Raw genomic sequence first — 17,669 nt, 5'->3', positions numbered from 1 at the left:
AAGAGTAGTGGAAAGGATGTCTCATATAGAGGAAACAGCCTAAACAAACAAGGTGTGATGAAAGAAAATAAATGGCTTAACATTTTAAGTTAAATGTAACAATTTACAAATATATATGGGAAACATGGTGGGGAAAACGACAGAGTTGAGAGCTCTGTGAATTCCACTGATGCAACCATTAAGCTGCCAAAAATGGACAGAAGTAACTATAGTGGACCTCTGGAATCTAATAAAAAACTTACAGCAACCAGGGAGTGCTTAATGAAGAAAGGCTGCTAAATTTTGGTAAAAAAGTGTTGTGGCCTTTTGCTCCCTGAGGGACTAGCACAAAGGCTTGCCCTTTCTTTCACTCACCTCAAGCTGGAGTGGTTTCCCACTTGCCATCCACTGAAAAAGTTTAAGACATATACTACTTGCAGTTCCCAGGCTAAGAGAGGGCAGATGGGACAAGCAGCAGACAGACTGAACAGCCTAAAAAAGAGGACACTGAGGACGAAGACATTTCAGGGGAGAAGAGTTTTGAAGGGCTACTGCATAGGGGAATCCAGAGTGCAACATGCGTTCTCAGGGCCAGACACATGCTTGGAAAGACCTGAGTGGGCTTTTTCCTCTTGTTGATTTTTGGGCTCCCTGTAAGGAGGTGAAAATTAAGGTAGAGTTATTAAATTTCTAGCTAAATGTCAAAGGAGAGCCCCACCTCAGAGCCAGTCTGCATATAGTGGAAGAGTTAGGGAGTTTTTTGTTTTGTTTTTTAATTCTTTTTGCCTCCAACATTTAAGGAATTCTCTATCAGGTCACTTACTGACTGCTTAGATAGAAAAGAAACTTCAATGGTGACACATGATAAGGAATGCAGTCTTTGCAAAAATAATTTGCAAAGTGATGGTGTGAGTTACAACACCAAATCCTGGGATTCAGGAAGAATTTTATTTCTTGAATTACCACATTATAATATTAAAAATATCCAATTTTAAATTTAAAAAAATTACATGACAGTCCAGTGATCAGGAATATATGACCCATTACCAGAAAAAAAAAAAATTTTAAAGGAACCTTCCCATGAGAAAGCCTAGGTAGGCATTGCACTTACTTTACAAAGACTTTAAATCAGTTATCTTAAATATGCTCAAAGAGCAAGAGAAAACCATAGACAAAGAACTGTAGGAAACAGGGAGATAGTGTATTGATAAAAAGAGACTACCCATAAAGAAATAGAAAATTTTAAAAGGAACTAAATAGAAATTCTTTAGCTAAAAAGTACAGTACCTGAAATTTAAAAAATCTCTAGAAGAGTTCAACATCAAATATGAGCAGGCAGATAAAAAAAATCAGTGAACTTGAAGATACATCAATTCATATTGTCATGTCTGAGGAACAGAAAATAAAAAGTATGAATAAAAATGAACAGAACCTTGTGGAACACCATCAAGTGTAATAACATATACATACCTTCAAGTGTGACAACATATGCATAATGTTGTTAAGACATTTCCAGATGATCAAAAGCTGAGGAAGTTTGTTATTAATAGACCTCCCCTTCAGGAAATACCAAATGGAATCCTTTAGTCTGAAATGAAAAGATACTAGACAGTAACTCAAAGCCATACAGAGAAATTAAAGGTGTGGTTCCGGTTAAGATAGCAGATTAGGTAAACACTGTGCTCACCTCATCCCACAACCACATCAGAATTATAGCTAAAATATAGAACAAGCATCACTGAGAACCACCTGAAGTCTAGCTGAACAGAATTCCTATAACTAAGGATATACAGAAGAAGCCGTTTCGAAACTGGTAGGAGGGATGGAGATGCAGACCAGGCTGGTGCCACACCCATGTGTGGCTGTTAAAAATTGGGAGAGATATCTTGGCTGCCGAGTTCCACCCTGAGGAGCGAGGGGTCCCAGCCCCACACCATGAAAAGATAAAATGAAGCATGTTCTTTGTTATTGTGTAATCTTTTTGAACATCTGTGAGGTTTCAGGTTAGATTTGTTTTTAAATGTCTCCTGACTTATCTTTTGCAGTCAATGGTTCATTTTGTTATGGTGGGTGTCTAGAAACTGAAGCATATCTATAATAATAAAAGTGTAATAATGCTAATTAGACCAGATGTCCTTCCGGACAACCTTCCAGACGAAGCCACAGTGGCGGGGGCCAAGACAGAGGTGGCTGCCGTGGCGGGTGGGCGGGGGCAGAGGCAGCCGTGGCAGTGGCAGGGCCGAGCCCCTTGTATAAATTTTGTGCATCGGGCCTCTAGTTTTAGATAAGGAGAATGTATAACCAAATGTGTAGAAGCGAAAGTACAAAAAGCTTCCTCTGGGAGGGATGATAATCAAATCATTGTTGTACTCTGGACATAGGAAGATAAGGTCTGAGCTAGAATGAACACTGTAAGAACTGAAAGAAAAGAACTAAGTAATTATGCAAGAAAAAGTAAGCATAATTGGGAACCGACTTCTAAACCCTCTAAAAACTTCCACAGCACCCTCTTATTGGGCTAATTTTATGCTCCCTTGTAATGTTAATTATTATGTGCATATGTCTTTCTAAATTTTATATTCATTTGTTAATAGACATTTATTGATCAAGCACTATTCCTGAGATAAAGAAAGAAGTAGACAAAGACAATAAAATGCCTGCCCTCAAGGGCACTTAATATATTTACTTACATCTTTTACAGTGCTTAGAATTCAATGCTAGGTATTCCCAGAGTAAATATTTATTATTTAACCCAATTTTAAAAGGTAATATTAAGATGGTCTATTTGTATCTGTTTATATGTGTTACAAAAATTCCTTTTGATATTAAACTTACCTTTCTTTAACTTGATCCAAAAGAAGTATTATGTATTCAGATTAATCTAATGTCTCTCAGTTTATTTAGAGGTAATTAGTACTTTGATGTAATGAAAAGAGTACCACCCTGGGAAGAGTCCTGGATTCTAGTTTGGCTCTGCTGTTGAATAGGTTTGCACATGAACCTTTACCCTTTTTATCCTCTCAGAGCCTCAGTTCTCATATGTAAAGTAAAACATTGGTATCTTATAGCAGTTACACTTTGAGTCTGAAAGTGGGACACAATTTTCATTCTTATTACCTTGGAATAATATTGTAGCTAAATTATCTAGTACATTTAATTGAATGATTGGAAACAAAACTGAGAGCTGTCATTTCATGTTTCATTTGAGTTGATTGAATTGTTTTTTCTCTTTTACAGACTTGGGCCTGGATCAATATATAATAAAACGCTTTGATGGAAAGGTGAGCAAACTATGGCACATGTATATCCTGTTTACTAATAATATTTTAAAGTTCCTCCAGTATTTGTGAGAGATTTCTGAATACATGTTTATCTTATCAAAAAAGAGTGTTGCTTAGGTTTGGAGGCCTGTAAGTGCCTTCAGATGCTTCTACAGGAAGAGCCAAACAGAAGTTTCTTCTATCTTTATCTACACAGGTAACACTCGTGGACTGCCTGCTGTTTATATTAAGGCCTAATTCAGTGTATGTTGACATTTGAGCTTTAATTCAAAAGCCACAAAAGTTAACAATCTCCCCAGTATTGCATTTGTTTTAGAAACACCTATCTGATTTGACCTTCCTCAAACTATGCTAGTATATAGCAGTAACTTAAGAAAATTAGGGAAGTCCTTCCTAGTGCTTTTATAATAGTTATGAAGACGCCAAATTTACATATGTTTGCATTATACTTACTTTTAATTCTTTATTTTATGCCTGGAATAAATCATTCATAATAAATCATTCTTAAGTATAGAAAATGAAACTTTTCATTTTATTATCTCAAAGCAGTTAGTTAAACATGTTTTTCCCTTTCAGGCTGAATTCTACAAAAAGAGAAAGAACGTATTACACAGGGTCAGAAAGAAAAGTAAAAGGTCAATTTTAAAGTGGAGGAAGAAAGAAGAAAGAGCCAGGAGTGGTTCTACAAAGCCTAAAGTGAAGGAAATCAGGAGGCAAATCATGCAGTGGCTGGAAAAGGCAGGATCACAAAAGAGGGTCTAGATGGGTAGAGGTCAGGGTTAGTAGAAACTGATCTTGCAGGAAGGTGTCCATCCTGCTTCATTATGTAAACTCCACATACTGGTAAGGTAAAGATATAAGTGCTAAGGTCTTTTGTGGAAATAATGAGTGGCTGACTTAAGAGTTGAGAGAGCTCAGCCAATGCTTCCAGCCTAAAAATTACCTTTCCTATTCAGGTGGCACAGTGCCTCCATCTGTGAGTATCTTCTTTTTAAAGTCACATAATCTAAGAGAAACAGTGATTTAAAAAAAGAAAAGGCATTGAACTTGGTGTTAGGAAACCTAGGTTCAGAGTCTAGCTCTGCTTTGTGACAGACACATCTTCCCCTGATCCTTGGTGTCTGCTTTATGTATGATAAAGTACCGTATCCATGTTAGCGGTTATTTGCAGACACTGATGTCACGGTCTGATTTCAGAGTCTCTGGCAAGTTGGGCCCCTGGCTTTTCTGTTTTTGTGTCACTCAGAGTCCAACATATGCCTGGCACACAGGAGGTAACCAGTAAATATTTGATGACTTGGGAACAATCAGCTGGTCAATGCATATTTCTTGGAGGTATGACTCACTTAGTCAGTGATATCTCAAAGCAGAATCAATTTAACAAATCACTCGTTTCATCATTGAAAGAATCCAGAGTAGCATGAGAATTCAATTCTCTATTGTATATATGTAAACCTGAAAACATGCAAAGAAGTTGAATATGTGCAACTTGAACAGTAAATTTATGAATTATCTTTTATTTCAGATGAAGCTAAGAAAATAGCTTTGGTACTGTTTTTAGACTTAATTATAATGAAGAGTGCAAAATTTATTGTTTAATAACTTTAGAGGTTTTTCCAGGGATTTTTGCATGTATAAAACCTTTGCTTAATAACTATAAGGATCAACACTTATTTAGCTATCAGTCTTCTTATTTATTTTCCTTTGTATCTTCCTGACTCTTTTGTTGTCTCAATCAGGAAATCTTAATTCTTAAGTAGCAGTTTCTAGAGTATATAAATCATAAAACAATTATTGAATTTTTGAAAAAAAACCCACAAAAAAACAGATTTGTGTGGTAATTATAGTAAATTTCATACATGATATGGCCAGAAATTTAGTAGAAATCTAACATCCTAGAGGAATTTCCTTTTAAACTTGCTTTGATGTTTAAATGGATCATTTTCTCTCTTTTTTTTATTTTTTAACTTGGAAGATAAACTAATTATGAACTGCTTAGAGAAAGAATATTAACTCTCATTCTCTTATTCCCCATTGTTTTAACTTTTGACCAGTAAGAAGCACTAACTTATTTTATTGCCTTCTAATTGAATTGTACTTTAGCCTTTTTGTCATCAAAAGCAGGCAGATGTAGAAATAGTATTATTTTCCTGGGGTCTTTTCTCATTTATACTTGAATTTCATACAATTTCCAAAAGCAAAGTAGAAAAGAATGGTTCAACTGATATTGACAAATAATTGGATAGTTATTTCTCTCTTTAATACCTATCCTCTTTTCTCCTATTCTGTTTGACTAAAAGTAAATAGAATTTCCTTAAGGTATAAATAAAACATTCTGATTTCAAATGATAGCCATTGAAAGTGAATTTGATAAAGCGGCTTTTGAATTTTGGGGAGGATTATTTTCCAGAGCCCATCACTACCTTATGTTAATGTACCCTTACTCTAAGGATATTGGCAATTTCCTTTGTACAAAGTCATGAAGTACATTATTATTGGCACTTGCATCATTTATGCATTTCAAAACTATCTAACACAGGCTATGTATAAAGAAGCTATAGTCAATGGCCTTTAGTTTTAAGAATATATTTTGTAGATAAGTGATATTTTTTAAATATTCAGACTAGGTTTAAACGGTTAAAAATCTCAAACCTGGAAAGAGTTCATATTTTATTAAAGGATATTTTAAAATCATTATAAATAGCATATCAACATCATTATGCAGATGGTATACTATAAAATATGGTTTGGCTTGTGTTTTGTTTAGATTTTTTAAAAAACCCTTCTCCCCCAGCAGTGCACAATGTTCATACATTTTACTTTTGTTAATGCAGTTATTTCATAAATTTTGAATTATTTCTTTAATGAAAACTATTTTTTCTGGGTTTAATTTTTATCATCTAATAATTGGCCTATGAAACAAAGTATAATTTCTAAATGGAGCCTTTATATTATGTAATTATCAAATAACTCTCATGTAATCATTTAGTAGCTCTTTTTTTTTTTTTTTTTATAAATCTTTATTGTTCAGATTATTACATTTGTTCCTCTTTTTTCCCCCCATAACTCCCCTCCTTCCAGCTCCCACCCCACCCTCCACCCTCACTCCCCACCCACTGAGTTCATCCATAGGTGCATGATTTTTGTCCAGTCACTTCCCGCATCTCCCACACCCCTTTTCCCCCAAGAATAGTCAGTCTATTCCCTTTCTATGTCCCTGATTCATTATAGTCACCAGTTCATTCTGTACATCAGGTTATTTATTCACTTGATTCTTAGATTCATTTGTTGATAGATGCATATTTGTTGTTCATAATTTGTATCTTTACCTTTTTCTTCTTCTTCCTCTTCTTAAAGGATACCTTTCAGCATTTCATATAATACTAGTTTGGCGGTGATGAACTCCTTTAGTTTTTCCTTATCTGTGAAGCTCTTTATCTGACCTTCAATTCTGAATGATAGCTTTGCTGGATAAAGTAATCTTGGTTGTAGGTTCTTGGTATTCAGCACTTTGAATATTTCTTGCCATTCCCTTCTGGCCTGCAAAGTTTCTGTTGAGAAGTCAGCTGACAGTCGTATGGGTATTCCCTTGTAGGTAATTGAGCCTCTTTCTCTTGCTGCTTTTAAGATTTTCTCTTTGTCTTTTGCTCTTGGCATTTTAATGATGATGTGTCTTGGTGTGGTCCTCTTTAGATTCCTTTTGTTTGGGGTTCTCTGCGCTTCTTGGACCTGTAAGTCCATTTCTTTCTCCAGGTGGGGGAAGTTTTCTGCCATTATTTCTTGAAATAGGTTTTCAATATCTTGCTGTCTCTCATCTTCTGGCACTCCAATGACTCTGATATTAGTCCGCTTAAAGCTGTCCCAGAGGCTCCTTACACTGTCTTCACACTTTCGGATTCTTTTTTCATTTTGCTTTTCCAATTGGGTGTTTTTTGTCGAATCTTTGGTTTGATTCTTGTGCTCCTCTGGTCTGCTATTGGGTATAATATTCTTTATTTCAGTCCGTGTATGCTTACTTTCTAATTTCTTTATCGTAGCATCGAGGGTCTCATTAGTTTTCATGAGGCTCTGCACAAATTTATGGCAAGCCCTCAAAATTGCGATTCTTAGCTCCATATCCTCCATTTCTGTCATGTTTTTTTGTCTCCGCATCTTTTATGCTTTCTTGGTGCACCCCCTTGTGGTCTCTGTGCACAGTCTTGTTCTAGCCAAGCCTTAATTGTTGTAGTTAACACTAGAGGGATTTGACCACCAGGCCGACTGGCTGTGGAAATCAGCTGTGGGAAAACTTCAGTCCTCAGGGGAGGCGCTAGTCCAGCCCTTGCCTGAGGCGATCGGCAAATGGCTGTGCGCAGGGTTTGGGTGGGGCGGGCTCAACAGGGCGGGGGGAGGGAGCAGCTATGGCCGCTCTCAGTCCGTCCCCAGGGGCTCTGCCTCTCTGTCCCAGCAATCGTTGCAAACCTCGGAGGGGCCGTAGCCAGACAGTCCCGCTTCTCCCGTTTGAGTCTGGGTCCCTAGAGACTCGCCCGGATCTGTAGCCCAGAGTCTGAGACTCGCTCCTGATTGAAAACGACAATCGCGCCCTCAGCCGCCAGCCCGCTTTGCGCGCGCACCCTCACCACCGCACCGCCGTACCTTTAAATTTTCCACACTGCGCCTCCGCTGAGCGTCGGAATGCTGTTGTTTTTGCTTCTAGTTGAAGAGACTCTCCTCAGCCAGCCTTCCCGTGGTTCTGGTTGATGTCCGCTCCGACTTTTAGTTGTATTTTTGAAGTGGTTGTCCACGGCGGCAGTCTCCGGTGTTTACCTATGCCGCCATCTTCGATTCCTCTCTCAGTAGCTCTTATTTTTAAAAAATATTTTTTAAAATATGTTTTATTGATTTCTTACAGAGAGGAAGGGAGAGAGATAGAGAGTTAGAAACATCGATGGGAGAGAAACATCGATCAGCTGCCTCCTGCACATCTCCTACTGGGGATGTGCCCGAAACCCAGGTACATGCCCTTGACCGGAATCGAACCTGGGAACCTTCAGTCCTTAGGCCGATGCTCTATCCACCGAGCCAAACCGGTTTTGGCCATTTAGTAGCTCTTTTATTCGTGTGGCTTATACCCTCCCTTTTCCAGATTCTCTTACCTCTCCTTTTTTTTCTCAGCATACCAAATATGGAAATTATGTTTTGTATTTTCTGTTTCTATTGCATGTGAAAGATAACTCTCCATATCAGATACCACCATGTTTTTTTGTTGTTTGTTTTAAGTTACAGTAGGAAACTTCACCATCTAGGCAAAATTGTTTCTTTAGCTAAGAATACCAATATTCCAGGGTTTTAATGTAATCCTCTTCTCTCATCTAAAAACATTAAAGTTCACCCTCTTTTTTTCAGGTAACAAGTAATTGCTCATTGAAACTAATTGCCCATTATCATTCCACCTTGTATTTCTTTTTCAGAAAGTATATTTTTTATTCTTTCCTCCTTATCAAGTTCCCTTTTACCCCAGCTCTCCTGAACATTGCAGAAATGATGCCTCCAGATTAAGATTATTTAATACTAGAGGCCTGATGCACAAAGATTCATGCAAGAATGGCCTTCCTTTCCCTGGCTGCTGGCACTGCCTTCGCTCCAGTCGGAGCCACCTTTCCACCTTTCACGCTGCCGAGAGGCCCGGAGCAGCTGGGGCGGTGCAGAACACCTGCGTCATCACCATGGTGACGATGCAAGCATCCCACCCTGCCCCCAGCTACTCGGTGCCTGTGTATGCAAATTAACCCACCAACTTTGTTGGGTTAATTTGAATACCCACTCCTGATTGGCTGGTGGGTGTCACGAAGGTACAGTCAGTTTGCATCTTTCTATTTTATTAGAGTAGATTTGTAATTACAGCCTCCTTAGAATCGCTCTAATTTGGAAGAATTAACGAGTGTTTTATTTCTATCTTCTTTGTGATATATACTAGAATATTTGTTCACATGGAACAGAAAAACTCTTTATATCAAATTAAAATAAAAATTGTCCACATTTAGGTAAAAGAAATAAAAGTATGGTTTAAGTCTACAAAGGGAAATACTGATTACAGTGTTTATAACAGAAAAGATAATCAGCAGAAAAAAAGATGGGAGCCATAGTTAAAAATCAAAGTTTTAGTATAACTGAATGCTTTTAATTGCTTACTAGGTAAAAGTTATTTTTGAAATGTTAATAAATGAACTTTAAAATGCCGTTCCCTTTAGGGGTAAGTCTTGATTCCCGGAGGGGAGTGTGGGCACACATATTCCTCTTAGTTCTTTATTCAAGTTGTGATTATTTGCTTCATATCACAGATATAATATGAGTCTGGAATAAGGTCAAGTATAGTATTACTCCTTGACACATATAGTAAGTTATATAAGGGATTTCCTGTCTTCTAAGAGTGAAAACTATTGCAGATCAAGAAAATTTAAATTAGGAGAGAGTAGACTGAAATTCTCATGAGACAAAATTTGATAAATCTTTACATTTATTTGAACTGCTGCTCAACTTTATATAGCAGGTTATGATGTTCTTACGAATTCTGAAGTGTTAATTAGCTCTCTCTCTCTCTCTCTCTCTCTCTCTCTCTTACCTTCCAGAGACTTTAAATCAGCCAACTCTAAATTCTAGATGAATTGATATATTTTTTCCAGTTTTCCTATTGCTCATTCTAAATAGGCAGAATATTATTGTTTTTGCTCCCATGTTTTTTTGATTCATGTTTTCATTTGCCCATCAATCCCACTCTACTTGTGTTCTCTTTCTTCTATAATAGGGACATTCTTGCTTTTAAAAAAACTGTAACAGATTTCAAGAGAATGGATAAAGTACTTCAATTCCTTGAAGCCTGAAGTTCTCCACAATTATTTCATAGTCATGTATTATTTTAGGGGTAATAATTTAGCCCTTTTAAAAAACACCATTAACCTCTTCACTCATTGCTGTCAGTGTTTTATTTTTCCAGTTTAAAGTAATTTCTAAATGACAATGCTTGACTCTCTTTATCTCTTGAGATAATTATTACCAATAATAATGTGAAAAAGAATAGTTAGGGCTTTTTGAGTGCTTAGTATGTGCCACGCACTGTTCTAAGTGCTTACATGTAATAACTCATTTAATCTACACAACTATTTTTTAAGGTGGCTTACTATTTTTATTATCATTTACAAATAAAAAATTAAAGTACAGAAAAGTTAAGTAACTTAATCCTTTAAAAAAAAAATAAGATCATACAGCTAGTAAGGTGTAGAGCTAGAATTCCAAACTAGTAGTCTGGCTCCAAAATTCACCATCTTAAGCACTATGCTCTGCCATCTTTCATACATCTAAGCTATTTGTTTATATAATCTATTCGTAAATAGAAATATCTCTTGTCAGATAATCACTTTACTACCTTAATGCTGTTTGGGCAAAAAACAAAAGTTATTCTTTTACCTTCTTTTTGCTAAGACAGCTAAAATTAATTTTTCTGCTTTGATAAAGTACAGTTGGAAACGCATAATTACTCTGAAAAATCACAGTGTTTCATTTTAATGCAAGAAAATAAGATGTATACAATTTTTAATAGCTAAATGTAGAAATCAGAATTTCAACTTTACTGTTATTTTGTTATTTGCTCCATTATTTTCTCATATGCCACAAACACCAATTGGCATTTTGAAAAATGCTTTTCATTCTTTTTTTTTTTTTTTAATATTACTAAAGCCATCTCTCTTAAGTAACACTGTCATCTGTATTTGAAAAATTGGATCTTGGCTCATTGTAATCAAAATGGTAGAGAGAATAATGTTTTATTGGTGTTTAGACAAGCAGAAGTTTAGAAGGTAATTACATTAACAGTGAATGCAGAAACTGACTCAGCATTTCAAGAAATCCTTTGGTACCTGCTGCAATTTTCTCTTTTATTTTTAGTCTCAGATTTTTTCCTCTTCCTCTTTATCATCCAAGGTCTTTAAAATATTTTAAAACAGTTTCTCATTTTTGTCTGTACTTACAAATTAGCAATTGTAGTTCTTTTGTATACACAACAGCCCTTAGAAAATCTGGCTTTGCTGTCTGAAATATTTTCCAAGGGATTTCCATTTTGAGAATCTCAGTATTTACTAAATGTAAATGAAAAATACATTATGGAATGCTGAACTTAGTGTATAATAAATAGCACAGAGTGAAAACTGTGTGACTTTGGATATAGACCATCCTGTGTTCAAATATGGTCTCTGCCACATAATTGAGGGGTAACCTTCGGCAAGAGACCACTTACTACTCACCCTCTCTCAGTGCCAGTTACCTTCTCACTAAAATCAGGACAATGGGTAAAGTACCTGGCTCTACAAATTATAGCTACTTTGCATGACTTTGAGCAATTTATGAATGGAATATATATATAAAATCTTCTTTCTTGGTTTGTATGAAATGCTACAGGATAGCATACTCTGTGCATAATTACTCTCTCCATGGTTCTTTCCTTCCCAGTTAGATCAGGTATAAAAAACCTACTTGTGCTATCTCTGTAATGACCAGTTGGCTGGGATTAAATATTTAGTCCATGAACTGAAGAGAGACCTCTAGTTTGATTTCTCATATCTGAACTGTCCTGTGTTTACAGTGATTCATCTTACCCCTGTCATACCAAACCTAGCCTTAAGCTTGTAAATTGCTAAAAGCCAATATTTTTTTAGTCAAGAATTTTTTTTTTTTATGCTACTAAGCTTGGTTTAAGAAGTATGATAGGTTCAGGTCAAATTTTATTTCACAGCCAGTGAAGTTTATGTATTGAAAAAAATATTTTAAATTACTTGATATTTGAAGATATTTTGGAGTGGTACTCAGCTAAATTAGCTAACCTAAACTGCTTCATCAAATCTTCAAGATGGCATATGAATAATACTTTATTTAATGCAACATAATTTGCAGGAGATCTGAACTGATCCTTAGGGTAATTACTAATTCTCTGAACTTATTCGAGTTTGGTTGCCTGTATGTTAATATGGGTGGTAAAGCAACGAATTTGCCATGAAGTTCAAAAATATTATATCCATGCCGAAACCGGTTTGGCTCAGTGGATAGAGCGTTGGCCTGCGGACTGAAAGGTCCCAGGTTCGATTCCGGTCAGGGGCATGTACCTGGGTTCCGGGCACATCTCCAGATGTGCAAGAGGCAGCTGGTCGATGTTTCTCTCTCATCGATGTTTCTGACTCTCTATCTCTCTCCCTTCCTCTCTGTAAAAAATCAATAAAATATATTTTTAAAAAAATATTATATCCATAAGGTTATAGTGAGACATCCAAATGGAAAACCTTAAAGAAATGGTTTGACCACCCATGGAAAAAAAAAGAAGTGTTTGTTTTCCCTTTTCTTTAAGATACAGGTAATTATTTGTGTGTTTTCTTTTTATAGTAATATGAAGTTTTTCTGCAATTGTATGTTTCACTTTTGGGAGGTTAGATTAAGTTATTGTGGTTTTTGCTTTTTGTTTTATTGTACCTAGCAGATTACATGTAAAACGTATCTATTTGGTCCTCATTTTCTATTTCCAGGTGTTCAGTGATTTTATTGCAGATCTTAATTGGTCCTTTATATGTTATATTTTGTGATATTTATATATATATATTCAAAATGGGAGTTTGCTCATATAATCAAGCAATGTCAATTTTTTTTCTTTTTCTCATCTTCTGATCAGGATTTCTGGCAGGTACTGACAGCATGTGCTTTAACTTAGTTAATGTTCCAAACCTATAGTAATGCTTCAGGGACAAAGGTTCAGTTCGGTGCATGCTCATGTCCTTTCCCTGCTCCCTTCAGAGAATAATTTCATTGCTGTCACTTTAAATTTATGTACTTTTTCTTTAATATGACAGTTCAAACACTATACAAGTCCTTGGGACTATAGTACCTACTATAATTTAAAAGGAAGTGGTTTTTCATTTATTTTATAAGATTATTTACACTTATTGTAATAAACTTTATAAAGTTCATTCCACAGTGTGTACTTACAACTAAAAACTGTAACATCACTCAAAATAATCACAACTTCATAAAGCCATAAAAAAAAAAACCAACCAAGATAGGAAAATTTGGCTAGTCCATTTTAAAAGGAAGTTTTAACCTTACTAGGATGTATCACACAAAAGGTCAACAAACTATTTTAATCACTATATTACATGAGGGTTATTCAGTATATTGGATCATTTAAATAATCTTAGTTAGGATGCCATGCTCCTAATTGAACTGTAATAGTAACTTCAAGTGAAAAATTAATAGTTTTTTCTTTTAAAATTTCTTACATAATAAATATAGATAAACCATTGCTTAGTTGCACTTTGCTCAAAATGGCTTCAGGGGAAACAGAACATTTAAAAGACTTTATTATCTTGTTGTTTTTTAAGCTAAACAACTTTAACTTGTAAAAGCTAGAAAATATATGGAGAAAACCATGAAAAAAGAATATATAGATTGTAGGCTGATATAAGAGAATTTCAAGGACATGTGTAAGAAGTACTTTTTAAACTGACTCTTTATAGCTTATATTCATTTTTAAAAAACATTACTCTTGCATTTCTTAATAAAAATATAAACTAAACTAAATTAGAGTATCTTTTGGTTTAAAACAATGGTATAATTAATGAAGATCACAGGGTACTCTTTATTTTTATAGAACATTTTTATGTGCTTCCTTATTTTTAAAATGGGATATATTTTTAGTAGTCCCATTACCAAATATCAAACCAATCATCCCATCATTAATGCATGGATTGTCTTATCTTTGCCTTTAACTGCATTGTGAAACAAACCAACAAATAGTTGCATAATTATGTCAAAAAATGTATTAGTAATCTCAGAGAGTCTATTTTAGAATAGCTATGGCACAACCATAGTGCTACAGAGCATAAATCAGATGGGATGCTAACACCTGTGACTGAGGAAAATGACTTCCTGTTCTCTAATTCAGCACAACAGTTTGTAGAAGCAGCTAAAAACTTGATAATTGTATGATTTAAGGCTTTAAGAGTTAAAATGACTCGCTTCAGATAGATGTCCTTCCTAGAAAGTTAGAAGAGAGAAGAGATAGGTGCTTGGAAGTCTAGAATCTATAGCATTAAGTAGTCAGCCACCATAGATGACAAAAGAGCACCAGTCTTCTTTAAACTTTGACTATTGAAAGTAATATTCTTTGTTGATCAAGGATTCAAAATCAAGTGTTACTGAATTCTTAAGAATATCTTATTAGTAAGCTTTATGTATTAAAAATAATGAACTTTTTTTCTTAGAATTGGTAGTGGGGGAATTGTTTATCTCTGTTGGGTTCTATAAATATCACTCATTTTGGTGACACTGGTATAAATCCTTTTAGCTTCCAAAGGTAATGAGCAGCCACCTCATAGCAGAGGGCTTGCTTGCTTGCTTCCTTACAGGGATTTGTCCTTTGCATGCTAAGTCCCAATTGCCTGTGGGAAGGCTGGATTCTTTTTGTTTTCCTGTTAGCATAGAGTGCATCTTCAGATGCAGCTTATGAATAGTATCAAATACTGTATTGCTGCAAGGAGTATGCATAATGTCTCTTTCCAGTCTCTGAGTTCTGCCACTAACTTAAGTCTGTTGTTTAACCCATGTGTTTGATTATTCAGGTTGAAAAAAGAAACAATATAATCATCAAGGGCTCCCAAATAGGGTATAATTTACTTAGTTGCCCCAAATATTCAGACTTCTGTTCTGATGTTTTTTATTACATTTTAATTTTATATTCTATTGTGTTTGAATTTGAGGTCAGCTTAACCTATTTAACTTATCATTATTGATTTGAAAACATGAACATGACCATTGCATTTCTAACACCTTCATATTTAGTTATTTGTCATGAAACAAGATTTGAAATTCACTTTGACATGAGAGGACTTGGTTCCAAGCTAACTTACTTTTTCTTATTTTAGCAGAAATACTGTAGCATGTTTTAAACTTAAACAAAGTTCTATGAAAACTACTCAAAGCAATTTATCCTATTCTGGTACAAATGGGTCCTCAGCCTAAACATCCACTGCTGTGCTTTGGTTGCCGAGAATGTGTGAGGAGAGTTCTTGCTTTGCATATTTGTCTTTGCCATGATGCATTTTTAAAAGTTTTAAATTTAAATCAAAAGCTTCTCCAATTACAAGTTAATCTAAGATTTGTTAATGGAGAAGAGTATAAAGAGCCATTACATTCTTAAACTGATACTCATTGTGAAAATGATTAGAATATACATTTGAACAAGTCAAGGCATAAAAATATGATGTGTACCTACATCATTAGCTAGACTTTGTTTTTAGGATAACCGAGCTGATACAAGTTAAGCCCCAAAGTTAATATTTTACAATAGTGAACTGTGTTTTGCTCCAAAAATATTCAGTGCCCATTAACAATTTTAGAAATTGCAAACAATGTAGAAACCTGGTACATTTCTGTGTATTTGATACACTATAACATGTAACGTTTCATGGATAGGTTCAGGAGTCAGACCATGATCTGTCCTGCCACTTCATAGCATTGTCTCCTTGGGCTACTTATTTAACTTCTCAAAGCCTCAGTTTTCTAATCTGTAAAGTGCTGATCGTATCACTTACCTCATAGAATTGCAGTGAGGACTGGAAGAGCTCATGCAAGTGCTAAGCACAGTACCTGACATAGAAATGCAAACTATAATTTTTAAATTCTTGATATATCTTAAAGGTCAGTAGTGTTCAAGGGATACCTATAAATGTTTGATTGCAAAATGATTTAGAAATCGTCAAATAAAGGTTTTCCTCAGGGACAGTAGTTACTAGAACAGTGTCAATCAAGGGTGTGAATGGTGATCCTCAGAGTGAAACTTTTTTATTTTTATTCTTATGACGCATTTTTATAATATTTTTCCAAATGGGAGAAGATGAAATACTATATTAACATATTTTTCAAAACTGGTACTGAGATTGTTTTTTCATGAAGTGATAGGGAAGCCTTTTGTAAACCATGTGACTAAAACCATGACTGCTGCTGAGTTCAGGACAGTTCTTTTCAGCACTGATTGATTTGAGTGACCAAAGTTCAAAATTAATTTTTAGATGCAGGTAACAGATGATCAATAATGGTAAAACATCAATTCTTTCATCCAGAGAAAGAATGTGCACACTTTGAAGCAAGTGTGCAGGTTTAATGTGGTAGAATTGGTGATTTTCTCCTTCAAGGGCTTTAATAATACCTCATCAGATGCTGAGACCTGAAATAAATCACTTCAATAAAGTTATATCATTTCCTGAAGTTAATGCTGTTCCAGTGGACTTTCAAATTTTTTTTAAAATATATTTTATTGATTTTTTACAGAGAGGAAGGAAGAGAGGTAGAGAGTTAGAAACATCGATGAGAGAGAAACATCGATCAGCTGCCTCCTGCACATCTCCCACTGGGGATGTGCCCGAAACCCAGGCACATGCCCTTGACCAGAATCGAACCTGGGACCTTTCAGTCCACAGGCCGACGCTCTATCCACCGAGCCAAACCAGTTTCGGCGACTTTCAAATTTTTATCATTGTTTTAATCAAATCTTCTGCCACTGTTTTTTTTTTTTTTAAGCATCTTCATTTGTATTCATTTTTTTCTACAGCCATGTAGGTAATGAAATAGAAAAGCATTTGCATTCTAGGTATTTGGAATAGTGCTCAGAGCTATTAGTGGTTATAATTGGGACTGAAAAGAGAATGGCTTTCTGGCAGAGTAAAGTTTACAGTATCTTAAGCATTCACCTTCCACACTTTGTTGCACAGTAATTTATGTTTGTTGCTAGAGCAATATTATCTCTGAAAAGATTGGAAACTCGGAGTTAGGAGAAGAAGAAATCGTAAACTATTCCAAATTAGAAATATCTTGCTTTGATTTTTGTATGACATATCCCCAAATCTACCTTCCTGCTAATTCATATATGTGATGGGGAAGAAGAATAACACATATTAACTGTGCAACATTTTATTTTTTATTTGGAATAGTGTGATTGTTTAAGATCAATAGCTTACTAAGGCTTTGGCATCATCTGTCTATGTACCAACTAAATAATGATGTATGAGCATTAATTGCATGGGAAAACTGTTGAATTTCCTCTTTCTAATATTCCAGCCCTCCCTGCCCCAACTATTTATTATTTGGAAATGATATGCCAAAATTGTATTTTCTGGAAGAAGTATATTATTATCATTAATTTGTCTTTGAAGTACAACTTCAAGTATTTCTTGAGGGATTTAGAGAGACTTTGAAATGTATTTCAGCAATATAGAGAAATGTTAATATTAAAACAATCCAATTATTTCAGTCTCATAAAGGATGACCTCTTAATTTAAATTGTAAAAGTGTGTTCTTTATCAGGTTTTCTGTGTACTAGGAATATTTTAAGGTTCTAGA

The 17,669-nt window shown here is 35.2% G+C and overlaps 1 protein-coding gene across 3 annotated transcripts in view; it reads left to right on the top strand.

The window, feature by feature from the left end:
* Positions 1-17,669, top strand: part of MICU1 (mitochondrial calcium uptake 1) — a 174,920-nt gene that overhangs the window by 53,849 nt on the left and 103,402 nt on the right. For 2 of the 3 annotated variants that reach the window (XM_070432946.1, XM_070432947.1), the window contains exon 5: positions 3,217-3,260. In XM_070432946.1, the coding sequence (XP_070289047.1) occupies positions 3,217-3,260 (44 nt within the window). Of the gene's footprint in view, positions 1-3,216; positions 3,261-3,836; positions 3,999-17,669 lie in introns of all 3 variants that reach the window. The other variant, XM_070432948.1, reaches the window with a different exon arrangement.

The sequence above is a fragment of the Myotis yumanensis genome, unplaced genomic scaffold (assembly GCF_028538775.1).
Source record: "Myotis yumanensis isolate MYYU_CA2020_CCGP unplaced genomic scaffold, mMyoYum1.0.hap1 SCAF_13, whole genome shotgun sequence".
NCBI lineage: Eukaryota > Metazoa > Chordata > Mammalia > Chiroptera > Vespertilionidae > Myotis > Myotis yumanensis.
Note: the sequence above shows the minus strand (reverse complement) of the source record. Positions and strands in the feature narration are given on the sequence as shown.